The sequence below is a fragment of the Carcharhinus amblyrhynchos genome, chromosome 16, assembly GCF_965287045.1.
Source record: "Carcharhinus amblyrhynchos chromosome 16, sCarAmb.v2.hapA, whole genome shotgun sequence".
Classification (NCBI taxonomy): domain Eukaryota; kingdom Metazoa; phylum Chordata; class Chondrichthyes; order Carcharhiniformes; family Carcharhinidae; genus Carcharhinus; species Carcharhinus amblyrhynchos.
This window is the reverse complement of record NC_137339.1, coordinates 68776188-68803491: the sequence shown is the minus strand read 5'-3', so window position 1 is coordinate 68803491 and position 27304 is coordinate 68776188. Positions and strand designations below refer to the sequence as shown.

Genomic DNA, 27304 nt, shown 5'->3' with positions numbered 1-27304 from the left:
TGTCCACTCCCAGATATTTCACCAGCTTCTCACTCTCAAGCTCTGAAATAGAAAGGAGTTAATGAGACCTCACCTCTTGAGTGATCAGAACTACTTTTAGACAATGTCTTCACAGACTACCTGGATTCTGTGTGGGATGATAGGTGCTCTGTGGAGAGACACAAGGCTTTAAGAAAGAAAAGCTTCAGAGTATTTTCGTTTCTGTAGCACCTTTCACCACCTCAGGACATCTCAAAGCTCATGTCTCTGTGCTTCCCTCGATCTTAAACCAGAAAGATGTTCTGTACGACAGACTTGAGTCTCAGAACCAGATCTCAATAATCAGTAGAAATCTTTCAAAGGCATCAATCATTGGAATCTGTCTTTATAAAGTCACAACATCAACAAAGGACAATGTTGATCGTGGAAGTGAATTCCAATCGTTCCATTACTTACGCAGGACCTGTCTGACTGCTCGTCTGGGGAATGACTGCTGACCCACTCTGCTTGGGCTGAATGTCCTCTTCCTGTGCTGTTCTCTGTGTGTTTAATTAGAAGGAGTTGATGTGTCACTGTGACTCAAAATGAGGAAGTTGGATCAAAGTGAGAAAACAGCACGTACCCGTCCTATCAGCAAACTCTCTGCCTATTTAAGAATAGAAGGACATAACAGGAACAGGAGATGACCATTCAGCCCCTCAAACCTTCTTCACCATTCAGTAATATCACATCTGATCTGACTGTGTCCTTAACTCCACTTTTCTGCGACCCACCTCCACTCTGCCATGAACCTTGATTCCCTAAACCCTATAGTCTCTAACTCAACCTTGAATATATTTCAGGGCCCAGCCTCCACTGCTGTCTGGGGGAATGAATTCTACAGACTAATGACTGTCCAAGAGAAGAAATTACTCCTCACCTGTGTCTGCAAAGAGAGATCTGAAACTGTGTCCCCCTCATTCTAAATTCTACCACAAATGGGAACCCCTCTCAATCCCAACCTGCCAAGTTTCCCAGAGGGTCTTGCATGTTTGATACAATCACCTCTTGTTCTTCTAAACTCCATTGGATATAGACGCAAATCTGCTCAACCTTTCCTCAAGAGACAAACACTGTCATCCCAGGAAGCAGCCCAACCCATTCCACCTTCTCTGAAATGGACCCACTGGGAGTATATCCCTTCTTAAGTAAGGAGACCAAAACAATACACAGTACTCTATGCATGGCCTCACCAATGTCCTGTATGAATATAGCAAGGCTCCCTGATTTGTATACTCCATCCTCCTTGCCAAAAAAGAACAGCATTCCATTTGCCTTTCAGATTCTTTGCTGTACCAGGGTGGTAATATTATCTGATTCATGTACAAGGACACCCAGATCCCTCTGTACTGCAGCATTCTGCAGTCTCTCTGCATTTAAATAATTGTCTGCTTTTCTATTTCTTCTTGCCAAACTGTATTAGCTCACATTGTCCCTCATGATATTCAAAGAACAAAGAACAAAAACAACCCGGGAAACAGGACCTTTGGCCCAACGAGCCCGTGCCGCCATTTTAACATTACCAGTCCGCCCCTCCACCCATGACCCTTATCTATTGTTTATGGCATTCCACATTGAGGGAAATTCATTTAGGGACAGTTTATTACCTCCAATCAGCCTGATAGCACATCTTTGGGGTGTGGGAGGAAACCGGAGTACCCGGAGAAAACCCACGCAAGCATGGGGAGAATGCGCATGTGTTCACTCACTGAATCTATTAATATCCCTTTGCAGCCTCTTTGTGTCCTCCTCACAACTTGCTTTTCTACCTTGCTCAAATATTTCCCACCTATCTTGGTAGCATAGTTAGCAAATCAGTCTCCAGTACAGTTGGTTCCTTCGTCCAAGTCATTGATGTAGATTGTAAAGAATTGAGGCCATATCATTGATGCCTGTGATACTCCCTGGGTTACAGTTTGCAAACCCGAATATGACCCATTTATTCCAAGTCTGTTTCCTGCTGGTTACCCAGTCCTACATCCATTCTAATATTTCACCCCAACACCATCAATTTTGAATTGGGCTACATTCATGATCTTTAGTGGTTCCTTGCGGTCTTGGGCAGAGCAGGAGCCATACCAAGCTGTGATACAACCAAAAAGAGTGCTTTCTCTGGTGCATCTGTAAAAGGTGGTAAGAGTCGTAGCTGACATATCAAATTTCCTTCATCTTCATTGTAGTCTTCATCTCCTTTGTTTTACTGACATTGAGGGAGAGATTATTGTTGCTGCACCAGTTCTTCAGATTCTCTATCTCATTCCTGTACTCTGCCTCGTCATTGTTTGAGATCCAGCCCACTATGGTGGTGTTGTCAGCAAACTTAAAAATTGAGTTGGAGAGGAATTTGGCCACACAGTCATAGGTGTATGAGGAGTATAGTAGGGGGCTGAGAACACAGCCTTGTAATGCACCGGTGTTGAAGATGATTGTGAAGGAGGTGTTGTTGTCTATCCTTACTGACTATGGCCTGTGAATTAGGAAATTCAGGATCGAGTCACAAAGAGAGGAGCTGAGGCCCAGGTCACAGAGTTTGGAGATGAGTTTCATGGAAATAACAGTGTTGAAGACTGAGCTGTAATCAATAAACAAGAGTCTGACATAGATGTCCTTGTTATCTAGGCGTTCCAGGGTTGAGTGCAGCACCAGGGAAATGGCATCTGCTTTGGACCTGTTGCAGCGGTAGGCAAACTATATGGATCCAGGTAGTCCAGGAGGCTAGAATTGATTCATGCCATGACTAGCCTTTCAAAGCATTTCATAATGATGGATGTCAAAGCCACTGGCCAATAATCATTAAGACACAATGCTTGGTTTTTCTTTGGTACCGGGATGATGGTTGTCTTCTTGAAGCAGATAGGGACCTCAGATTGTTGTAAAGAGAGGTTGAAGATGTCTGTGAATACCCCCATCAGCTGATCCACGCAGGATCTGAGTGCCCTTCCGGGTATCCCATCCGGGCCAGTCACTTTCCGTGGGTTGACCTTCAAGAAAGCTGCTCTGACATCTGCAGTGGTGACCCCAGATACAGGTTCATCCAGGGCTACCAGGGTGGGGAGCGGGGAGCTGGCGGGGGGGGTGGGGGGGGAGTATGTTCTTGCTGACCTCTTGCTCAAAATAGGCGTAGAATGCATTGAGCTCATCAGGGAGGGGTACGTTGGAGCCGGTGATTTTACATACCTTCATCTTGTAGCTTGTTATGTCTTGCAGACCTTGCCATAGTCGGCAGGGGTCGGTGTGGCTAGCCTGGGACTCTAGCTTGGTCTGGTACTGTCTTTTAGCATCTTTGATGGATCTCCTTAGATCGTATCTGGCTTTCTTGTATAGGTCAGTGTCACCTGACTTGAATGCCTCAGACCTGGACTTCAGCAAGCAGTGGCTATACCTGATCATCCATGGTTTTGGGTTGGGAACATGTAGATTTGCTTCTTTGGCACAGAGTCTTCTACACACTTAGTAATGAAGTCAGTTACTTTAGTGGCGTACTCGTTCAGGCTGGTCACAGAGTTTTTAAATACTGATCAGTCCACTGACCCTAAGCAGCCCCGATTCCTCAGCCCAACATTACACGACTCTCTTTGATGGATTCTCCTGCTTCAGTTTTTGTTTGTAAGCCGGGAGCAGGAGCACAACCTTGTGGCCTGATTTACCAAAGTGTGGTTGGGCGATAGAGCAGAAGGCATGTTTGATATTTGTGTAGCAATTTTCTAGGATGTTTGAGCCTCTGAATGTGAAATTCCCACATGTTATGATTACCCTTCACTTGAGGATCTTTTATCTGAGACATTTTATATTGTCTCATTAAACCTGACCAGGTCTAAAATATCCAGTTGTCTGGATTGTTCCTGGAAATTGTCCTGAATACAGTCTATGAACCCATGCTGGAGGTTATCTTTGCAAGTTTGATCTGTCCAATCAGTGTGAGGGTTAATCTTTACCACTATTAATAAAGGTTCTTTCTAACAAATGTTAATCATTGTTTGATTTATCTTCTGCCCCCAGTGTAACTACTGTCAGAGAACCCATAGCCATTCAATCCCTACAGTGCAAAAGGGGGCAATTCAGCCCATCAAGTCTTCACCAACTGTCTGAACAACATTTTACCATGGCACGTCCTTTCCCTTCCCTATTGCCATAATTCTGTGTGTGAACAATAGCTAATCCACCTACCCTACATACCTTTTGACAGGAAGGGGAAACTTAGTGTGGCCAATCCACCGAACCTGCATATCTTTGGACACTAAGGGGCAAACTTAGCATAGCTAATCCACCTAACCTGCACATCTTTGGACACTAAGGGGCAATTTAGCATGGCCAATCCACCTAATCTGCACATCTTTGGATTGTGAAAGGAAACCAGAGCACCCAGAGGAAACCCACGCAGACACGGGGAGAATGTGCATGCTCCAAATAGACAGTCACCCAAGGTAGGAATTGAACCTGGAGCTGTGAGGCAGCAGTGCTAACCACTGTGCCATTGTCCCACACCAGTGACTTCTTGCCTTGATATTTCCGATCTTGAGCCAAATGATTGTGCGTTTTGACTTTGAGCCAAAGAGGTTGTGTTTTCAGGAGCATTGTTAAGGAGGAGAGAGGGTGAATGGGAGAGATAGAGAGAGGTGGAGTGGTGTAGGGCGGGAATTCCCGAGCTTAGGATCCCAGGTTGCTGAAGGCACGGCCACCAATGCTGAAGTGATGAGAATCGGGGGATTTCAGGACTGAGTTAAATCACAGAGAGTGATGAAAACCTGGGATAGGGATCCTGATATTTGGGGGAAGGGGAGAGGTAGACAATGAGGGTGAGAATCATTGGAGTTATTCAGGAGGCTGAGAGTGAATGTGAACAAAAGGAAACATGAATTAAAATGGATTGCTGGAAAACCTCAGCAGGTCTGGCAGCATGTGTGGAGAAAGAGAGAGATAGAGTGAACGTTTTGAGTCCAATGTGACTCCTCTTCAAAACATGGGAATAATCATCGTTTTCATGTAGTGGATGGGGAGAGTTCCCCTCATCACACCCCGATCACATTGCAGAAAGACAATCTTACCTTTCTCTTGCTCCTTACAGCACATCAGGACTTCCCAAAGTGTTTCACAGCCAACAAAGGGCTTCCCTTGTGCCACCATCAATGTTAGTTAATGTTAGAAATGTGGCAGGCACAGCAAGATCCCACAAACAGCATTGAGACGATGACCCAGGTAATCTGTTGTTCCAGTGATGTTGGAGTTGAGGGATAACTGTTGGTCTCAGGACACTGGGGAGCTCTCCTCTGCTCCCACTCCCACCTCCCTCCTCCACCCCCAATCTTTTTACAGATCGTGTCCGTGGGATCTTTGACATCATCTGAGGTGTCCACTCTGTATCTGCTCCAGGATCATGAGATGTAAGACCCAGCATTGGTTTTCTTGGAGTCTATCCAATCAGACACAGGGACTGATCCTGTGTACTCCCAGGCTCTGTCCTCAAGTTAATGTTCCCTCTTGGCAAGACTGGGGCGGTGGGTTGGAAAATATCTTTCACCAGAATTCTGTCTGAGCAACAGAGCCAACGCAACCAATAAAACTGTTCTGTCCCGCTGTCTCTGAACAGCATTCTTCACATGGACAAAACACCACCTTTGTTCGTCTCTGTGTGTTCCCAATATTGTAAACCCAGGGGAAATGTCCCCTCCAGTCTCTGAGAGGCAAAATGGTGAAGTTTGATCACCACCACTGTCAGGAGGATGTAATTATAACGTGATAGGGACGATTCTCTTGGGAAGATTCAAGGGAAGGCCATTTTGCGGGTTCCCTGCTGGACACCACGGCCTCTGTGTGTCTCCGAGCGCTGGATTGCTGGCACCGTCAGCTCTGCACCAGAAATCAGTGCAGAGCTGTTTATTATATTTAAATTTGAATTTCCATCTAATTAGCGGGCGCAGGACTGAAATCTCTGGGCCCAGGAGACTCCCCACATCCCCTCACCCCCAACCCAGCCAGGAGTGTATCCCTCCACCAGGGTTTACAACAGCTCATAGCCTGACCCCACTGGAGTCCATGGGGGTCAGTTGAGACCCTGCAGGAGGTCGAGAGTGAGGAGATGACCATTGCCAGCATGGCAGTACCAGTCTGGTCCCTGGCACTGCCCACAGGGCAAAGGGGCAATGACCAGGGGGCATCTTGGCACTTCCTACTAGGCATTGGGCAGAACCAAAGGCACTGGGCCAGAGGGTGTGGGGTTTATTGGGGGCAGGGCTTAAGGGGCTGGAGATCGGTGGGTGTGGTGGGGTCCTGCTGTCACTCGGTGCTTGGCACAGAGGGAGGGAGGCCAGCGTTTGGCACTGGCCATCCGGATGGGGGAGGGGGAGACCAGACTGCCGTTGGGAGTGGGGGTTGTTGGGGGGGAATTGGGACTGCTGGTGGAAGTGGAGGAATCAGGACTGTTGCGGGGGGTGGGGTTGGAGGGGGAAGTCTGGACTGCTGGTGGGGTGGGCTGGGGTGAGAAGGAATTGGGACTGCTGGCGGGTGGGGGGAATCAGGACTGTTGGTGGGGGTTTTGGGGAGGAATCGGGACAGTTGGGGGTTTGGGGAGGAATCAGAACTAATGGTGGGGGGTTTGGGGAGGAATCGGGACTGTTAGTGGGGGGGTAGGGGGAATTGAGACTATTGGTGAGGGGAGTGGTTGGAGGAGATCATCGCAGGCTGAGCCAGACGTGTCCGGTGGGGCCAGGAATCGGGGCGTGGGGTGATCGGTGGGGCAGCGTAACAGGGTCACGGGGCTGGCCAGTGATCAAGAGGCCAGCAGTACAGGGTTATTGCACAGGTGTCGATCTCCACTCTGACAGATCAGCGCATGTGCAGTGGCGCACTCCGCGCTCTGCTGCCGGCCTCACCAGTGGGAATAGGCGCCGCCCACTGATCTTTCACAAGTTTGGGCGAGTGCACTCTGCTGGGCACAGAGTGTGGGAAATTCGTTATGAAAATTCCACTGAAAAAAGCAATAGGATTTGTTCCAATTTTTACACAAATTTGACCCTTTGAATTTATTTGGGAGAATTCTGCCCAATGTGTTTACATGGGAATTTTCCAGTAGAAGTGATAGCACTGGGTTTTTCATAATCAAAAGGACATGTGCCAACAGGAAATGCTGTCATGGAGATAAGAATCTTCTGTAGAGTGTGAAATTTAATTTGAAAAATGTACAGAACAGCCTGAGTTTCTTAATAGCTTGTATCAATAGCTGTAAAATTATAGAGAATTCATCAGCTCCTTGCAATTGGTGACAGAATGAAAACAGGTACAACTGTTAGGGACAAGATCAGAAACTCTAAAGTATATTATGAAGTTAACTGAGACCCCAACTTTTTGTGATTTTGATATTACTGCGAGCATGAGGCATTGTTCGTTGGAGCGAGCAGAGAGAAGGTTAAACAGAGTACAGGTAAGCGATTGACTTTGTAAAGTTTGTCGCGGGCTTTTTAGTAGAATTACAGCTTTAAAAGTTAAACAGGAAGTGGGCCGCGGGGTCTTCTGGGAAGGGATTTTTTTACCGCGCAAAGTATAAAAGGAGAGTTGCAGTCGACAGTGGGCAGTGTGGGGAGCGGGAAGCAGAGTGAGCTGTAAGGGCTTTAGCTCACAGGGCTTCAGAGAAAAGGGCAAGGTAAGTTTAAATTCTTTACTGGGTTTAGAATGCATGAGATGGAGGGACATGTGATGTGCTGTTTCTGTATGATGTGGGATCTGGTGGACCCCAAGGTCCTTCCCAGTGACCATGTCTGCAGTAAGTGCTGGTTGCTGGAAGATCTCCAGCTCAAAGGAGATGAGCTGAACTCTGAGCTTCAGACACTGAGATAAATCAGGGAGGGTGAGTGTAACCTGGATAATGGGTACAAGAGAAAGTCAACCCCCCTAAACTGACAAACTCTGAGGCTCAGGAACAAGAGGGGATTGCTGAGGGGAGGAAGGAGGGGCATGTGGGGAGGAAGGGTGAGAGGAAGGAGGGGGGGTGGGGGGGAGGAAGGGGGGGGTTAGGGGGGAGGAAGGAGGGGGGGGGAGGAAGGAGGTGGGGGGGGAGGAAAGGGGGGGGGTGCCGGGGGGAGGAAGGAGGGGGAGACCCAAAAGCCTCAGCCCCTGAATCTACACAACAGGTTTGAGATTCTTGCTCCCAGTGTGGACAAGAATGAGGACTGTGAGGTGGATGAGCAAACTGCCCATGGTACAGTGGTGCAGGGAGAGGTCAAAGCAGAAGAAGAGAAATGTAGTGGTAATTGGGGATAGTGTAGTTAGGGGCATAGACACTGTCCTTTGTGACAAGGATAAAGAATACAGAAGGGTGTGTTGTCTGCCTGGTGCTCGGGTCCAGGATGTCTCATCTGGGCTGCAGAGGAACCTGGAGTGGGAGGGTGAGAATCCGGTCGTTGTGGTTCATATGGGTGCCAACGACATAGGCAAAATAGGAACTAAGGATCTGCAGAGGGAGTATGCAAAGCTGGGAATCAAATTAAAAAGCAGAACCGACAAGGTGGTTATCTCTGGATTACTACCTGAACCACATGCAGATGGGTGCAGGGTAAATAGGATTAAGGAGATGAATGGGTGGCTCAGGGATTGGTGTGGGAGGAATGGGTTTGAATTTATGGGGCATTGGCATCAGTATTGGGGCAGGTGGGACCTGTTCAGATGGAATGGTCTTGGTCTGAATTGTGCCAGGACCAGAGTCCTGGCAAATTGTATAACTAGCCCTGTAGATAGGGCTTTAAATTAGTTAGGCAGGGTGCAGGGGTGGGGGAAATTACAAAATCTAAAGTAAAGGAGAGGGTACATGTGCAGGTAAATGTTGAGGATGTTCCACTAATTAAAGTAGGGGGCATGAGAGAGGTTAGTAGCGTTTCTACAAATAAGGTCCAAATAAAGGCTGGTAAAAAGACACTTTCCCTAAATGCACAAAGTATTCGGAACAAAGTGAATGAGCTGATGGTGCAAATCAGCACAAATGGGTATGATCTAGTGGCCATTATGGAAATGTGGTTGCAGGGTGACAGGGACTAGGAACTGAATGTCCAGGGGTATCAGGTGTTTAGGCAGGATAGATGGGAGGAAAGTTGGGGGGGAGGGGGAGGGTGGTGCGGGTAGCTCTGTTAATTAAGGATAATATCAGGGCAGTAGTAAGGGAAGATATAGGCTCCAAAGAGCAAAACATGGAATCATTGTGGGTGGAGATAAGGAACAGTAAGGGGAGAAAGACGCTGGTGGGTGTGGTCTATTGGCCTCCAAATAATAACTTGGAGGTGGGGTGGGCTGTAAACAAACAAATAAATGATGCGTGCAGAAACGCAACGGCGATAATTATGGGGGTTTTTAATCTGCATATTGATTGGATGACCCAAGTCGGACGCAGCAGGCTTGAGGAAGAGTTCTTGGAATGCTGTCGGGATAGTTTCCTTGAACAGAATGTAGCGGAACCTACAAGGGAGCGAGCTATCTTAGATCTGGTGCTGTGTAATGAGGCAGGTAGAATTAGGGATCTTCTCGTGAGGGATCCTCTTGGGACGAGTGATCATTGTATGGTTGAGTTTTTGATGCAGATGGAGGATGAGAAAGTCCCGAACCTGTGTCCTCTGTTTGAACAGAGGGAAGTATGATAGGATGAGAGCGGAATTGGCGAATGTAGATTGGGGGCACAGATTGGTTGGTAGGACGACTGAGGAACAGTGGAGGATTTTTAAGGAGATCTTTTTCGGTACTCAGCAGAAATATATTCCGATGGTAAAGGACTGTAGGAGAAGGGATAACCAGCCATGGTTGTTGAAGGAAATAAAGGAGAGTATTAAATTAAAAGCTGATGTGTTCAGAGTGGCTAAAAATAGTGGGCGATTAGAAGATTGGGAAAGATTTAAAAAACAACAAAGAATGACTAAGAAGGTGATAAAGAAAGGAAAGATAGAGTATGAAGCTAAACTAGCTCTAAATATAAAAAATGACAGTAAAAGTTTTTATAAATATATAAAGAAGAGGAGACTGGCTAGAGTGAATGTTGGACCCTTGGAGGGGGAGAGGGGGGATCTAGCGGTGGGTGATGAGGAAATGGCTGAGGCTTTAAATAAGTTTTTTGCGTCAGTCTTCACGAAGGAGGACACAAATAGCTTGCCGAATATTAAAGATAGAATGATGGTAGGAGATGAGGTCCTTAATGCAATTACTATCACTAGAGAGGTAGTGCTTGATAGACTAACGGGACTGAAGGTAGACAAGTCCCCGGGAGTGGATGGAATGTATCCCAGGATTCTGAAAGACATGGCAGAGGTGATAGTGGATGCCTTAGTAATTATTTATCAAAATTCGGTGAACTCCGGGGATTGGAAAATGGCTAATGTTACGCCGCTGTTTGAAAAAGGTAGCAGACGAAAGAATTATAGGCCGGTTAGTTTAACATCTGTAGTTGGAAAAATGCTAGAATCCATCATCAAAGAGGAAATAGCGAGGCACCTAGAAAAGAACGGTTTGATCAAGCAGACGCAGCACGGATTCGTGAAGGGGAAGTCGTGTTTAATGAATTTATTGGATTTCTATGAGGATGTGACTAGTGCGGTAGACAGAGGGGAACCAGTGGATGTGGTGTTTTTAGATTTCCAGAAAGCGTTTGATAAGGTGCCTCACGAAAAGATGCTGCAAAAGGTTAGAGTGCATGGAGTTGGGGGTAAGGTGTTAGCGTGGATAGAGGATTGGTTGTCTAATAGGAAGCAGAGAGTTGGAATCAATGGGTGCTATTCTGGTTGGCAGTTGGTGCCTAGTGGAGTGCCGCAGGGATCGGTGCTGGGGCCTTAGCTATTTACCATTTATATAGATGATCTGGAGGAGGGGGCTGATGTAGGGTAACGAAATTTGCTGATGACATGGAGATGAGTGGAAAAGCAATTGTGAGGAAGGTGCGGAAAGTCTGTAGAGAGATCTGGATAGGTTGAGTGAGTGGGCGAGGACCTGGCAGATGGAGTATAATGTTAGCAAGTGTGAGGTTATCCACTTCGGTAGAAATAATAGTAGGAGGGATTATTATTTAAAAGGCAAAAAGCTGCAGCATGCTACGGTGCAGAGGGACCTGGGGGTCCTTTGTGCACGAATCGCAAAAACCCAGTCTGCAGGTGCAGCAGGTGATCAAGAAGGCGAATGGAATGTTGGCCTTTATAGCGAGGGGGATAGAATATAAAAGCAGAGAGGTCTTGCTGCAACTGTACAGGGCACTGGTGAGGCCGCAACTGGAGTACTGTGTGCAGTTTTGGTCACCGCATTTGCGCAAGGATATATTGGCCTTGGAGGGAGTGCAGAGAAGGTTCACTAGGCTGATACCGGAGATGAGGGGGTTAGCCTATGAGGAGAGATTGAATAGACTGGGTCTGTTCTCGTTGGAGTTTAGAAGGCTGAGGGAGGATCTTATAGAGACATAAGATAATGAAGGGGATAGATAGGGTAGAGGTAGAGAGATTCTTCCCACTCAGAAAGGATAGCAGAACTAGAGGGCACAGCCTCAAAATAAGCAGGGGGGGGCGGCAGTTTAGATCGGAGTTGAGGAGGAACTTAGGGTGGTGAGTCTCTGGAATTCTCTGCCCGTTGAAGTGGTGGAGGCTACCTCGCTGAATATATTTAAGTCACGGGTAGATAGGTTTCTGATAGACAAGGGAATTAAGGGTTATGGGGAGAAAGCAGGAAAGTGGAACTGATCCATTTCAGATCAGCCATGATCTTATTGGATGGTGGGGCAGGCTCGAAGGGCTGGATGGCCTACTCCTGCTCCTATTTCTTATGTTCTTACGTTTCGCTTAATGTACGATTCGACCGACCCACTTGTAAACATTTATTAAAACAAACTTTATTTCATAACACAGTTAAAATAAAGCAAAAAGAATTAACAAAACATTCACCAATCGAAATGCTTAAAACACGAGAAGGTATAATTCTTAACTACTAGCTATTTCTATAGTTCCAATTTAAGCAATATCCCTACAGACACAAATCCCCTCTTCAGAATCAGTTAGCACAAAGCATATAAGCTTGCGTGGATGCTAGACTTCCAACCTTTTAACACCTCCAAACAGAGATACAGAAAGACATCAGTCCTCTGATTCCCCTGCAATAGCCTTCAAAGAAAGATCTATCTTCAAACAGCAACTTCAGAGGTAGAGACCTTTTTTTGGCAAGACCTAGACTCCAATTTCCAGAGAGAAACAGGGAGCTACTTCTCTCTAAAGATCCCAAGCAGTAACCAAATGTGTTTCTGTCTGTGAGCCGAGCCCTACCCAGTCACATGATGTTCCTGTTAATCAACCTAATCAAACCCCACTTTGAAAAACCCCAGGGGGAATCACTCAGATCACCAAATCTGCTTCAACCCAGATTAAAACAAATACTCCAGCAATTAGGATCACTTATGCTTCTGAGTATGAACATGTGACTCCCGGTTACAGACAAGGCAGAACCGGGTAAATAGAATCAATATTTAAAAATGTATCCTGCACAAGAAACATGACACAAATACATCAAATACATTTCTTCAAGGCACAATATCATCACAGCATCATTCAGAAAACACACTCACAACTGACACAAAAGGTGAGCAATATCATATTTTTATTTGTTACTATTTAACCCTATTGGCCTCACAAGCTCCACAGCCCCGTTTCACACTCAGTTTCGCTGGAATCTGATCTGTGTGTATTCTGTGCCCTCGCTCACGTGCACAGTCCCACCATTGCTGGGCAGGTTCAAGAGGTTAATGTCGGCGTAGAGAAGATCGTCGGGTTTGTCGGTGTGTCTGTGGGTAAGCTCTTCAAAGCAGCGACAGCACCTCTCACTCCAGGCACTACAGGAGAAGGAAGGTCAAAGAGAGATTGTCACAACATCCACAATGTTTCCCAGTTTGCATTGGGATACAACTGATCTACAATCCAAATTAGAATCGTAGAATAGAATCTCTTACAAGGCAGAAGGAGGCCACTCTGCCCATCAAACCTGCATTGACAACAATCCCACCCAGAGCCTGTCCCCGTAACTCGACATACTTATCCTTCAAATCCCCCTGACACGAAGGGGAAGTTTAGCATGGCCAATCAGCCCAACCTGCACATCTTTGACTGTGGGACGAAACCGGAGCACCCGGAGGAAACCCACGCAGACACGGGGAGAACATGCAAATTCCATACAGACAGAGACCCAAGGCCGGAATTGAACCTGGGTCCGTGGCACTGAGAGGCAGCAGTGCTAATCACTGTACTCCTGTGCCGCTCCATAATTGATAATGTTTAAACAGAATCTCAGAATTCTTTAGTAGCAGAGAGTGACCATTCGGCCCATCATGCCTGTGCTTATTCTCCAAATCAACCTTGTGACTTAGTGCCATTCCCCTGCCTTCCCCCCCGCCCCATATCCCTGCAGATCGATTCTGTTCTGATAATCATCCAATGCCCTCTTGAATGCCTCAATTAAAGCTGCCTCCACCACACTTCCAGACAGAGCATCCCAGACCCCAACCACTCATTGTGTGAAAAAGGTCTTTCTCACATCACATTTACTACTTTTGTAAGTTGCTTTAAATCTGTGCCCTGTAGTACTTGCCTTTTACAAGTGGGGCAGTTTCTCCGTATGTACTCAGGATTTTGAACACTCCTCTCAGATCTTCTCTTAGCCTTATCCTCTCCAGGAAGAACAATCCCAACCTCTGCAATCTACAAACAGCATCCAGAGGTTAAGATGGTGGGCCCTGTTTTCATTGGAGTTTAGAAGAATGAGAGGCCACCTTATTGAGACATAGAAGATTCTCAGGATTGACAGAGTAGATGCTGAGAGGGCATTTCCCCTCGTGGGAGAGTCTGGGACCAGACGGGCGTAAGGAGGTCACCTCATTTCAGACAGAGATGAGGAGGAATTTCTTCTCAGAGGGGAGTGAATCTGTGGAACTGTTTGCCGCAGAGAGCTGTAGATGCTCGGTCGTTACGTATGTGTGAGAAATGGAATATTGATCATTACCTGAGACCCAAAGGGCCCAGCTGATGGAATTATTTGCACGGTGAAACCCCTACTTCTCATATGTAAACTGGCCAAGATCCACACATTGTAGTGGTACGTCTGAGAGCAACACCTTTAACATGCTTATCCAATCTCTGCAACTGATAGATCTTGTGTCTTGTATAATAAATAAGCCCAAAAGATTTGATCACTATAATAACAAGACCTTCCTTCTGACACACCCCACCTCAGCTTGGTGCCCCCCCAAAGCTCTGCAAATCTTTTCTCCTTCCAGTATTTCCCCAATTGCCCCTTTTGAAAGTTCCTATTGAATCTGCTTCCACCGCCCTTTCAGGCAGCGCCTTCCAGATTGCAACAACTTATTAATCTTCACCTGGATCCAGGACAATGAAAGATGCGCACTGGATCATAAAGGACAAAGGGATCACTGACAGAGAGGCCAATGGTGCTTAACACAAGGGAAAGAATCACTGATTAAGGAAAGAAGATAGCAGTAAATATTTAGCGAAACATCAAGTTAAACCTTCTCACTTACTTTCTCACACACACGAAGACTAAGATTCCAACCACACAAACACTGAACGTGATCCCAGCTGTGAGTGATCCTACTGGCCATTTATTGGAGTTTGTCTCTGGAAAAACAGACATTAATTACTGCACTACACTTTTAGAAAGATGCTCCAACGTATCTCGATTCACCACCCTCTGGCTCAAGAAATTCCTCCTCATCTCTGTTTTAAAGGAGCATCCCTTAGGCTGAAATTGTGCCCTCGAGTTCTAGTCTCTCCCACTAGTGGAAATATTCTCTCCATGGCCACTCTATCCAGGCCTCTCAGTGTTCTGTAAGTTTCAATTAGATCCCCCTTCATTCTTCTGAACTCCAATGAGTACAAACCCAGAGTCCTCAATTGCTCCTCATATGACAAAGCCTTGATTCCAGGGATTATTCTTGTGAACCTCTTTTAGATGCTTTCCAAGGCTGGTACATCCTTCCTTAGATATGGGGCCCAAAACAGCTCCAAATATGGTCTGACTAAAGGTTTATACAGCCTCAGCAGGACATCTGTGCTCTTGTTTTCTAGCTGTTTGCTGACATTGAATTTGCCTTCCTAACTGCCAACTGAACTGTGAGGCCTTATTCCAGATCTTCTCCCCCTGAGCCAGAGGAAACAGCATCCTTCATCCTGTCTGACACAAATCTCTCCCTGTATGATAATCCCCCATCCCATGGATCAGTCTGCACGGTATATCCTTTGTCAGATAAGGAGACCAAAACTGCCCACAATACTCCAGGTGTGGTCTCACCAAGGCCTGGTCCAGCTGCAGTCAGACATCCTTGTTCCTGTACTCAAATCCTCTCACGATGAAGGGCAACGTGTTATTTGCCTTCCGAACTGCTTGCTGTTCCCGCGTGCTTGCTGTCAGTGACTGGTGTATAAAGACACACCAGGTCCCTTTGTACATCAATATTTCCCAATCGGCCAGCATTTAAACAATACTCTACCTTTCTGTTTCTCCTTCCAAAGTGGAGAAATTCACATTTATCCACAATATCTGCATCTGCCACATATTTACCCAATCACCTTGAAGCCTCTTAACATCTTCCTCACCACTTACACTCCCACCAAGTTTTGAGATGACAGCAAACTTGGAAATATTACATTTGGTTCCCTTATCCAAACCATCGATCTATATCGTGAATAGCTGGGTCCCAAATACTGATCCCTGCGGGACCCCCACACATCACTGTCTGCCACTTTAGAAAAAGACACATTTATTCCTAATCTCTGTCCTGTCTGCAACTAATTCACAATCCCTACCAATATATTACCCCCGATTCTATGCACTTTATGTTTACACACTAACCTCTTCAGAGGCACTTTACCAAAAAAAAGTTAAAGTCCAAATAAAAGGCCAAAAAGCATACGCAAGTTGCTGAAATGTTTGAAAGAACTGGTTTTGTTTGAAAATGTTGAAGTTCACGTAAATGAAGTTCACTATTCTGGAGTCACCCTTGGCCTGGACAGCTCAAGTGTTGATAGTTTAACAACACAGAATAGGAACCATTTTCACAAGCCATGACCACATCCTCATGTTGAGTCACAGCAACAAATCTTCTGAGTAAATATAAAAAGGGACTTAGACAGGAAGAGGATGTCCTGCCCAAGCAGAGTTGGTCAGCAGTCACTCCCCAGGCGAGCAGTCACTCCCCAGGCGAGCAGTCGAACAGGTCTCGGGTAAGTAACGAAACAATTAGAATTCACTTCCACGGCCAACATTGCCCTTTGTTGATGTTGTGACTTTATAAAAACAGATTCCAATGATTGATGCCTTTGAAAGATTTCTACTGATTATTGAGATCTGGCTGTGAGGCTCAAGTCTGTCGTACGGAGCATCTTTCTGGTTCAAGGGATGAGGGAAGCGCAGAGACATGAGCTTTGGGATGTCCTGAGGTGGTGAAGGGCACTATAGAAATGCGGATCCTTCATTGCTTTTCTTTCTTAAATCATTGCATCTCTCTGCAGAGCACCTATCATGCCACACAGAATCCAATTACTCTGTGAAGACGTTGACTAAAAGCAGTTCTGGTCTCTCGAGAGCTGTTGGACAAGAGGTGAGGTCTCATTAATTCCTTTCTCTTTCAGAGCCTGAGACTGAGAAGCTGGTGAAATATCTAGGAGTGAATAATAATTGGGAAATTTTACTTCCTCCTGTCACTTCTCCAAGGTAATATCATAAGAACATAAGAAATAGGAGCAGGAGTAGGCCATCTAAGAACATAAGAACATAAGAACATAAGAAATAGGAGCAGGAGTAGGCCATCTAGCCCTTCGAGCCTGCCCCGCCATTCAATAAGATCATGGCTGATCTGTCGTGGCTCAGTTCCACTTTCCCGCCCTCTCCCCATAACCCTTAATCCCTTCTCTTATCAAAAACCCATCAACCCGCTTCTTAAAAATATTTAGCGAGGCAGCCTCCACCACTTCAACGGGCAGAGAATTCCAGAGATTCACCACCCTTTGAGTGAAGAAGTTCCTCCTCAACTCCGTTCTAAACCGACCCCCTTTATCTTGAGGCTGTGCCCCCTAGTCCTACTGTCCTTTCTGAGCGGGAAGAGTCTCTCCACCTGTATCCTATCCATCCCATTCATCATCTTATATGTCTCAATGAGATCGCCCCTCATTCTTCTAAACTCTAACGAGTACAAGCCTAGTTTATTCAGCCTTTCCTCATAGCTCAACCCCCTCAACTCCAGTATCAGCCTAGTAAACCTCCTCTGCACTCCCTCCAAGGCCAAAATATCCTTGTGTAAGTACGGCGACCAAAACTGCACACAGTACTCCAGCTGCAGCCTCACCAATGCCCTATACAGCTGCAGCAAGACCTCCCTACTTTTATATTCAATCCCCCTCGCTATGAAGGCCAGCATCCCATTAGCCTTCCTGACCACCTGCTGCACCTGCAGGCTGGGTTTTTGCGACTCATGCACAAGGACCCCAAGGTCCCTCTGCACCGTCGCCTGCTGCAGTTTTTCGCCACGTAAGTAATAGTCCTTCCTACCATTATTCCTACCAAAGTGGACCACCTCGCACTTGCCAACATTAAATTCCATTTGCCAGTTCCTGGCCCATTCGCCCAGCCTATCTAGATCCTTCTGCAGACTCTCCACATCCTCCGCACAATTTGCCGTTCCACCAATCTTGGTGTCATCAGCAAATTTCGACACCATACACTCGGTTCCCTCCTCCAGATCATCTATATAAATGGTAAATAGCTGATGCCCCAGCACCGACCCCTGGGGCACTCCACTAATCACCAACCGCCAATCCGAATAGCACCCATTGACCCCCACTCTCTGCCTCCTATTTGACAACCAATCCTCTATCCACGCTAACACCCTACCCCCAACTCCATGCCCCCTTACCTTCTGCAATAACCTCTTGTGAGGTACCTTGTCAAACGCCTTCTGAAAATCAAGAAACACCACACCCACCGGCTCTCCTCTTTCCACCGCCCTAGACACATCCTCATAGAACTCCAATAAATTTGTCAGACACGACTTCCCCTTAACGAAACCGTGCTGCATCTGCTCTATCAAGCAATTCCCCTCAAGATGCCTCGCTATTTCCTCCTTGATGACGGATTCTAACATTTTACCTACAACAGACGTTATATCATCGTCAGCTCGGACAGATTTATGGTTAATAGTCTTTGTAAAAGATCATTCTTATTGAGTTGTGATTGGAAAGCAATTCAGCAGTGACCCAGTGTACAAATTCACACCCAGTCCCATTCACCCATCACCCTTGTATCAGGGGTTTACAGCATGGAAACAGGCCCTTCAGCCCAACTTGTTCATGCTGCTCAGTTTTTACCATTAAACACAGCCTAATTGCCAGCATTTGTCCCATATCCCTCTATACCAATCTTACCCATGTTACAGTCTAAATGCTTTTTAAAAGATAAAATTGTACCTGCCTCTACTATTATCTCTGGCAGCTCATTCCACACATTCACCACACTCTGAGTGAAAGAATTACCCCTCTGGACCCTTTTGTATCTCTCTCATCTTAAACTTATGCTCTCGAGTTTTAGACTCTCGTTTCTTTGAGAAAAGATGTTTACTATCTAACTGGTCTATGCCCCTAATTATTTTATAGACTTCTATAAGGTCACCCCGAATCCTCTTGCACTCCAGGAAAAAAAGTCCCAGTCTATCCAGCCTTTCCTCATAACTCAAACCATCAAGTCCCGGTAGCATCCTAGTAAATCTTTTCTGCACTCTTTCTAGTTTAATAATATCTTTTCTATAATAGGGGGACCAGAACTGCACACAGTATTCCAAGTGTGGCCTTACCAATGTCTTGTACAACTTCAAGACATCCCAACTCCTGTTTTCAATGTTCTGACCGATGAAACCAAGCATTCTGAATGCCTTCTTCCCCACTCTGTCCACCTGTGACTCCACTTTCAAGGAGCTGTGAACCTGTACCCCGAGATCTCTTTGTTCGGTAACTCTCCCCAGCACCCTAACATTAACTGAGAATGTCCTGCCCCAATTTGATCTACCAAAATTCATCACCTTGCAATTATCTAAATTAAGCTTTATATCCCATTCATCAGCCCAATGGCCTAATTGATCAAGATCCTGTTGCAATCCGAGATAACCTTCACTGTCCACAATGCCACCAATCTTGGTGTCATCTGCAAACTTAGTAAGCATGCCTCCTATATTGTCATCCAAATCATTAATATAAATGCCAAATAACAGTGGGCCCAACACTGATCCCTGAAGCACACGGCTGGTCACAGATCTGCAGTTTGAAAAACAACATTCTACGGACACCCTCTGTCTTCTGTCATCAAGCCAAATTTGTATTCGATTGGCTACCTCACCCTGGATCCCGTGAGATTTAACCTTATGCAACAACCTACCATGCAGTATCTTGTCAAAGGCCTTGCTAAAGTCCATGTAGACAACATCAACTGCACTGCCCTTATCTACCTTCTTGGTTACCCCTTCAAAAAATTCAATCAAATTTGTGAGACATGATTTTCTGCTCACAAAGCCATGCTGACTGTCCCTAATCAGTCCTTGTGTCTCTAAATGCCTGTAGATCCTGTCTCTCAAAGTACTTTCTGATAAGTTACCCACTACAAATATTAGGCTCACTGGTCTGTGGCTCCCAGGCTTTTCCCTGAAGCCTTTCTTAAACAAAGGCACAACATTTGCGACCCTCCAATTTTCAGGCACCTCTAATAGGGACAGAGGCAGGGAGGGTTAGAGGGTATGGAAGAGGTTAGAGATGGGGAGGGTTGTAGGGGGTCACAGAGATAGGAAGTGGTGCAGGGGCTGGAGGAGGTTACAGAGATGGGGAAGGTTGTAGGGAGTCAGAAGGGTTACAGAGGTAGGGAGGGTTGTAGAAGCTGGACAGGTTACAGAGATGGGGGGGGTGTAGGGACTGGAGGAGGTTAGAGATAGGGAGGGGTGCAGGTGTCAGAGGAGGTTTCAGAGATAGGGACGGGTGTAAGGGGCTGGAGGAGGTTTCAGAGATAGGGAGGGGTGTAGGGGCTGGAGGAGGTTACAGAGATAGGGAGGGGTGTAGGGGCTGGAAGTTACAGAAATAGGAAGAGGCAAGGGAGTGATTGCAAAACAATAAAGTTTTTAAAGGTTGCTTTTTATTAGTGTCACAAGTAGGTTGACATTAACACTGCACTGAGTTACTCTGAAAATCCCATAGGTCGCCACACTACGGCGCCTGTTCAGGTATACTCCGGGAGAATTCACTCACCAATGAACCTAAGAATCTTAAAATTCAAGCATTACTGGACGAGTGAAAGGGAGATAAAGGTTGAGTGGAGAAGTCGGGGTAAAAACTGGGGATGAAGTCTATCCTGATGCTCAAACTCTGATAGGAATGGCCAGAAATGTGTGTTCCGCTCATTTTCCTCGGAATTCCCAGTTGACAACACAGAAGCTCCAAGAACAGACAGGCTATTCAGCATCACACTTCCTGTCCATTCACAGCGTGAGTCATAGTCATACAAGTTTACAGCATGGAAACAGGCCCTTCGGCCCAACTTGTCCATGCCACCTTTTTTTTACAACCCCCAAGCTAATCCCAATTGCCTGCATTTGGCCCATATCCCTCTATGCCCATCGTACCTCTAAGTAGCTAAATGCTTTTTAAAAGATGAAATTGTACCCACCTCTACTACTGCCTCTGGCAGCTTATTTCAGGCATTCACCACCCTCTGTATACATGCTAGAAACTTTGATAAAGGTGCAAAATAACTGAAATAGAGAGAGAAGCAAGGCAAAACTGTATTTGAAGGTATCAAATATTCACTTTGCATATATGTCTTTGCTCTCAACACAGCCAGAGCTCAGGCTACAGGCATTTTGCCCATGTGTTTCACAATATAGACTTTAGGAAGGCATTTGACAAGGTTCCACATGGCAGACTGGTACAAAAACTAAAATCACATGGGATTTGGGATGGGTTGGATAGATGGATACTAGAATAGGCTGGGTTATAGAAAACAGAGTAGTGGTGGAAAGGTGTTTTTCAGAATGGAGATCTATAGCTAGTGGTGGTCCGCAGAGATCAGTGCTGGGACCTCTGGTGTTTGCAGTATATATAAATGATCTGGAGGATGATGTGGGGAGGTGTGATTAGTAAGTTTCCAGATGATATCAAGATTAGTGGAGTTGCTGATTGTGCCGGGGATTGTCAGAGGATACAACAGGATATCGATAGATTGGAGACTTGGGCACAGAAATGGTAGATAGAGTTTAATCCGGACAAATGTGAGGTGATGCATTTTGGAGGATTAGATTTAGGTGTGAATTACACTGTAAATAGCAGAGCCCTGCGGAACATTAACATACAGAGAGATCGGGCATGCAGGTCCACAGTTCCCTAAAAGTGGCAAACAGGTAGCCAAAGTGATTAAGGCAGCGTATGGCATGCTAGTGAGTACAGGAGTTGGGAAATCATATTGCAGCTGTATAAAATCTTGGTTAGGCTGCATTTGGAGTATTGCATGCAGTTCTGGTCACTGCACTATTAGAAGGACATGGAAGTTTTGGAGAGAGAGAAGAGAAGGTTCACCAGGGTGTTGCCTGGTCTCAAGGATGTTAGCGACAAGGAGAGGTTGAATCAACTAGGATTGTTTTCACTGGAAAGATGGAGGCTGAGGGAGAGACCAGGTAGTAGTCTACAAAATTGAGAGGCATTGACAGGGTGATTAGTCAGAGGCTTTTTCCTAGGTGGAAGTATTAATTTACAAGGGGGAACAGGTTCAAGGTGAGAGGGGGAAAGTTTAAGGGAGATGTGCAGGGGAAGTTTTTCACACAGTGGTGGGTGCCTGGAACTCGCTGGCAGACGAGGTGCTGGAAGCAGGAACATTAACAACATTTACATAGAAACATAGAAGATAGGAGAAGAAGGAGGCCTTTCAAGCCTGTTAAGAGGTATCTGGATCAAGTTTATTTATTAGTCACAAGTAAGGCTTACACCAATGAAGTTACTGTGAAATTCCCCTGGTCGCCACACTGGGCACCTGTTTGGGTCAATACGCCTAACCAGCACGTCTTTTAGACTGTGGGAGGAAACTGGAGCACACGGAGGAGACCACGCAGACACGAGGAGAATGTGCAGACTCTGCACAGACAGTGACCCAAGCTGGAAATTGAACCTGGGTCTCTGGCGCTGTGAGGCAGCAGTGCTTACTGCTGTGCCACCGTGCCATCCATGGTACATGAAAAGGGAAGAAAGAGAGAGAAACGGACTGGGTAAGGGCAGAAGGTGTTTTTTTTTTCAGTTTAGTTAGGGCGTCATGATTGGCAAAGGCTGAGAGGGCTGAAGGGCCTGTTCCTGTGCTGTACTGTTCTTTGTCTGCTGAAGCAGGGTCAGCGTTGAGTTTGGGGACAAGTCAGTCTACAATCCTGCATCAGAATCAACAATATGGAGATTGGATCAGAAACAATGCCTTAGAGATTCTGTAGGCAAGAAACATCCAACAGCGCCTTCCAAACACACCACCTCTACCATCTAGAAGGACAAGGGTAGCAGATACCTGGGAACACCCCCCACCTGGAGGTTCCCCCCCGAGTCAACTCGCCATCCCAACATCACTGTCACTGGGATCAAAATCCTGGGACTCCCTCCCTAACAGCACTGTGGGTGTACCTACACCACACGGGGACTGCAGTGGGTTCAAGATGGCGGCTCACCCACCCCCTTCTCAAGGGGGTAATTATGGATGGGGAATAAATCCTGAATCTGCCCAAGACATCAGGAGTTTGATTGAAATATGTCATTTTGCAGTTTCACTTCCTCTTTCTCAGTAAGTGAATTATAATCAGATTCTGCTCGATGTCGCTGCGAATTTCAGATGGTTTATGGTCTGTCTCCAGTGATGCTGAAACGTTTATTGGTTCCTGAAAAATAACTTTTACTCAGAAAAGCAGCAAATGTGCAAAAATGCAACTAATCTGAGGAAGGTAACACAATTAGGAGTCAAAGCTTCTGAGTATTCCTGCTCCCATCGCTCCCTCTGTGGAGACTCCCTCTGACAGTGCGGCGCTCCCTCAGCACTGACCCTCTGACAGTGCGGCGCTCCCTCAGCACTGACCCTCTGACAGTGCAGCGCTCCCTCAGCACTGACCCTCTGACAGTGCGGCGCTCCCTCAGCACTGACCCTCTGACAGTGCGGCACTCCCTCAGCACTGACCCTCTGACAGTGCAGCGCTCCCTCAGCACTGACCCTCTGACAGTGCGGCGCTCCCTCAGCACTGACCCTCTGACAGTGCGGCACTGACCCTCAGCACTGACCCTCTGACAGTGTGGCACTGACCCTCAGCACCTGCACATTCCAAGTGGCCTTTTCCTGTGCTGTAGGGACTATCTCCCAAATGATGGAACAGTTTGTGAATGTGAGTTTCCTCTTCCTGTCACAGCTCTCAGCACCAGATTTCTGTGCTTTTGTCTTTTCAGATCAGCATGGACAGCCATGAGACTGATGCTAATTTCAGCCTTTCGCTCAAGGTGGGAGTCACGGCCAACCTCACTAGGGGCTCTGTCAATCAGACTTTGTTAGGGCTGAGCCTGTCCTTGCACCTTCTGGTTTTCCTGCTGGGGCTAAGTGGTAACTGCCTTGTGCTGTGGGTCGCCGGCTTCAAGATGAAGAAGACAGTGGCCAGAGTCTTCGCTTGCAACCTGGCGGCAGCTGATCTCGCTTTCGTCCTCTTCCTGCCCTTCTCCTTCAGCTACCTGGCCATGGGCTTCCACTGGCCTTTTGGCAGAGCTCTGTGCAAGCTCATTGTCTCCATCGAGTACCTCAATCTGTTTGGCAGCGTCTTCCTGCTGACCGCTATCAGTGTCCAGCGCTGTGCCTCTGTCTGTGCGCCCGTCTGGGCCCGCAATCACCTCAGCCCCCGGGTAGCTGTTCGCACCAGCCTCTTCCTCTGGGGCCTGGCCCTGCTCTCCATTGTCCCCTACCTGCTCTTCCTTGATACCATGCCCGCGGGAGGGAACCGCACCCTCTGCCAATTCTGCTATCGCCTGCCGGGGGACCCCCCGGACGAGCAGGGTAGGGTCCTGTCCCGCCAGCGGGAGGCTGCGCTCCTCCTCAGCTGCTTCTTCCTGGCCTTTCTGCTCCCCTTCTCTGCTATCGCGGGCTGCCACGCCGCCATTCTGGTCCGGCTGCGGAGGGGGCAGGGAGTGGTGGATAGCCCCGGCAGGCCTCTTAGGGTCACACTGACCATCGTGGCTGCCTTCTTCTTCTGCTGGATGCCCTATCATGTCTTCAGACTCCTCAAGATGGCCACCGGCCCCACCCCCGCCGTCCGTCTGGGTGTCACATTCAGCCACAACTTAGTCCTCTTCAGCTGCTGTCTGAATCCTGTCATCTACGCCTTCCTGGGACACAGGTTCCGGGAGACATTCAAACAGTCTCTGCAGTCCATCTTGGAACGGATTGGCTTCGACTAGGAGGCAGGCTGACGTAGGCAGCTCGCTTATCACGCAATGGGAGCAGAGAAAAGAGACTAACATCACTCCAGCGATCACCCGCAGCTCAGGACATCCCAAAGCCACTTCCTCCCAATGACCAAGTATGTGCTCACTGTCGCAATGCAGGCAGCCTGGCAATCATGTTGCGCACAGCAAGATCCCAGCAACCACAATGTGATGGTGACCCAGATTTACAAGTTGGGAAAGGAATAAACATTGGTCCAATTCCATCGAGCAGAACTCCCCATCCCTCTCCCCCCACACCCCCATCCATCCACCTTCTCCTCCCCCATCCCCCCGTCTGCCCATCCACCCTCCCTCCCCACCCCCTATCCACCCTCTCCCACCCCCCGTCTGCCCATCCACGCACCTCCCAACCCCCCCACCTCCGTTCTGCCCACCCTCCCACCTCCCCATGCTCCCTGCCTCCCCTCCAACCTGCCTCCCCATGCCCCCCGCCTCCCCACCCTCTTGTCTGTCCAACAACCCGTCTCCCCACACCCTGGTCTGCCCATCCACCCATACCCCCCCTCCCCCCCACTCCCTGTCTGTCCACCCACCCGCCTCCCCTGTCTCTCCTACCAGCCACCTCCTCACGCCCCCCCCCCCCCCCCCCCCCTCCCCGCCACCCCCCATCTGCCCACAGCCATGGTTCCCACAGTCTGAGTGCACTCACATGCACATATATCTGTCTGGCAACCTGCACGGAGATTTCCAGCTGTGTGTGTCCCGGGCAGGAAGCAGTGAGCATGGATCAGTCAAGCAGCCTCAATCAGCACCTCCAGGAGAACCGGGAGGCGGAATATGGGACACAGCAGAGTGAGGACAGAGGGAGTGCAGCACTGCTACTGACCTGATGCTTTTTTACTGCCAATAAATAGAAACTGTTTGACCAGTGTTGCAAATCAGTTGTGAAACACATCAGGAGATCCACCTTATTTCACAACTCACTGTTTAAAAAAATTCTCATCTCCCACCCCCTCTGGTTCTTTTCCCGATTCTCTCCAATCTGTGTCCCCTCTGGTTACCGAGTCTCCTGACACTGGAAACACTTTCTCCTCATTCACTCCATCCAAACCCCCCTCCCTCCCCCTCGTGATTCTGAACACCTTGATTCAATATTCATTTCGTCCTTGAAACCCTCACAGATTGAACAAACCCCTACACCCCTATCTCTGTAACCTCCTCCAGCCCCTACACCCCTCCCTATCTCTGTAACCTTCTCCAGCCCCAACACCCCTCCCTATCTCTGTAACCTCCTCCAGCCCCTACACCCCTCCCTATCTCTGTAACCTCCTCCAGCCCCAAGACCCCTCCCTATCTCTGTAACCTCCTCCAGCCCCAACACCCCTCCCTATCTCTGTAACCTCCTCCAGCCCCAACACCCCTCCCTATCTCTGTAACCTCCTCCAGCCCCTACACCCCTCCCTATCTCTGTAACCTCCTCCAGCCCCAAGACCCCTCCCTATCTCTGTAACCTCCTCCAGCCCCAACACCCCTCCCTATCTCTGTAACCTCCTCCAGTCCCTACACCCCTCCCTTTCTCTGTAACCTCCTCCAGCCCCTACACTCCTCCCTATTTCTGTAACCTCCTCCACCCCTCCCTTTCTCTGTAATCTCCTCCAACCCAACCCCTACACCACCCCTATCTCTGTAACCCCTCTAGCTCCACCACTCCTCCCTATCTCTGTAACCTCCTCCAGCCCCTACACCACCTCCCTATCTCTGTAATCTTCTCCAGCCCCTACACCCCTCCCTATCTCTGTAACCTCCTCCAGCCCCTGTCTTTACTATCTCTTTCTTTGTCTTGATGTGAAATTCTGTTTGTGAATTGCTCCTGAGAAGAGTCTTTGTGTTTTTAACCATTTCAAAACTATTCTATGGTAGAACTCTGGAACATTAACATACAGAGGGTTCGGGCATGCAGGTTCAGTTCCCTAAAAGTGGCAATACAGGTGGCCAAGGTGATTAAGGCAGAACATGGCATGCTTGCCTTCATCAGCCGGAGCACTGAGTACAGGAGTTGGGAAATCATATTGCAGCTGTATAAAACCTTGGTTAGGCTGCATTTGGAGCATCGCGCGCAGTTCTGGTCACCGCATTATTAGAAGGACATGGAAGCTTTGGAGAGAATGCAAAGAAATTTCACCAGGATGTTGCCTGGTCTCGAGGGTGGATAAACTAGAATTGTTTTCATTGGAAAGATAGAGGCTGAGGGGGGATTTGGTAAAGATCTACAAAATTATAACAGCATTGACAGGGTGGGTAGTCAGACACTTTTTCCCAGGGTGGGAGTGTCAATTTGGGTGTGGGGGGTGGGGGAGGGGGGAGGGGAGGGGGTGGGGGAGGGGAGGGGCAGGGGGAGAGGGGGTGGGGGGAGGGTGGTGGGGGGAGGGGTGGGGGAGGGGGAGAGGGGGGTGGGGGTAGGGGTGGGGGAGGGGGTGGGCGAGAGGTGGGGGAGTGGGGAGGGGCAGGGGTAGTGAGGTGGGGGAGGGGGAGGGCAGTGGGGTGGGGCAGGGGGAGGGGGTGGGGGGAAGGGGAGGGGGAGGGGGGGCGGGGAGTTGTGGGGAGGGGTTGAGGGTGTGGGGGAGGGGGGAGGGGGTGGGAACCGGGGAGGGGGTGGGGGGAGGAGTGGGGGGAGGGGGTGGGGTGGGGGGGAAGGGGGTGGGGGGAGGGGGTGGGGGGAAGGGGGTGGGGGTGGGGGTGTGAGGTTCAAGGTGAGAGGGGGAATGTTTAAGGGGGATGTGCGGGGTAAGTTTTTCACACAGAGAGTG

General features: G+C 48.0%; 1 protein-coding gene across 1 annotated transcript; it reads left to right on the top strand.

Annotated features, from left to right (window-relative positions):
- Positions 1 to 7384: 7384 nt before the first annotated feature.
- LOC145353717 (N-formyl peptide receptor 2-like) lies at positions 7385 to 24509 on the top strand. Its single transcript, XM_080204485.1, has 2 exons — positions 7385 to 7435; positions 23514 to 24509. The coding sequence occupies exons 1-2, from the start codon at positions 7385 to 7387 to the stop codon at positions 24507 to 24509; spliced, it is 1047 nt and encodes a 348-aa protein (XP_080060611.1).
- The last annotated feature ends 2795 nt before the right edge of the window (positions 24510 to 27304 follow it).

What these genes read in the sequence shown, in the direction of transcription:
- LOC145353717 (XM_080204485.1), top strand. Translation starts at nt 7,385, where the DNA reads ATGAGGCATTGTTCGTTGGAGCGAGCAGAGAGAAGGTTAAACAGAGTA. An exon ending in GAAGGTTAAACAGAGTACAG is followed by an intron (nt 7,436 to 23,513) that starts GTAAGCGATTGA and finishes TTGTCTTTTCAG; the next exon opens with ATCAGCATGGACAGCCATGA.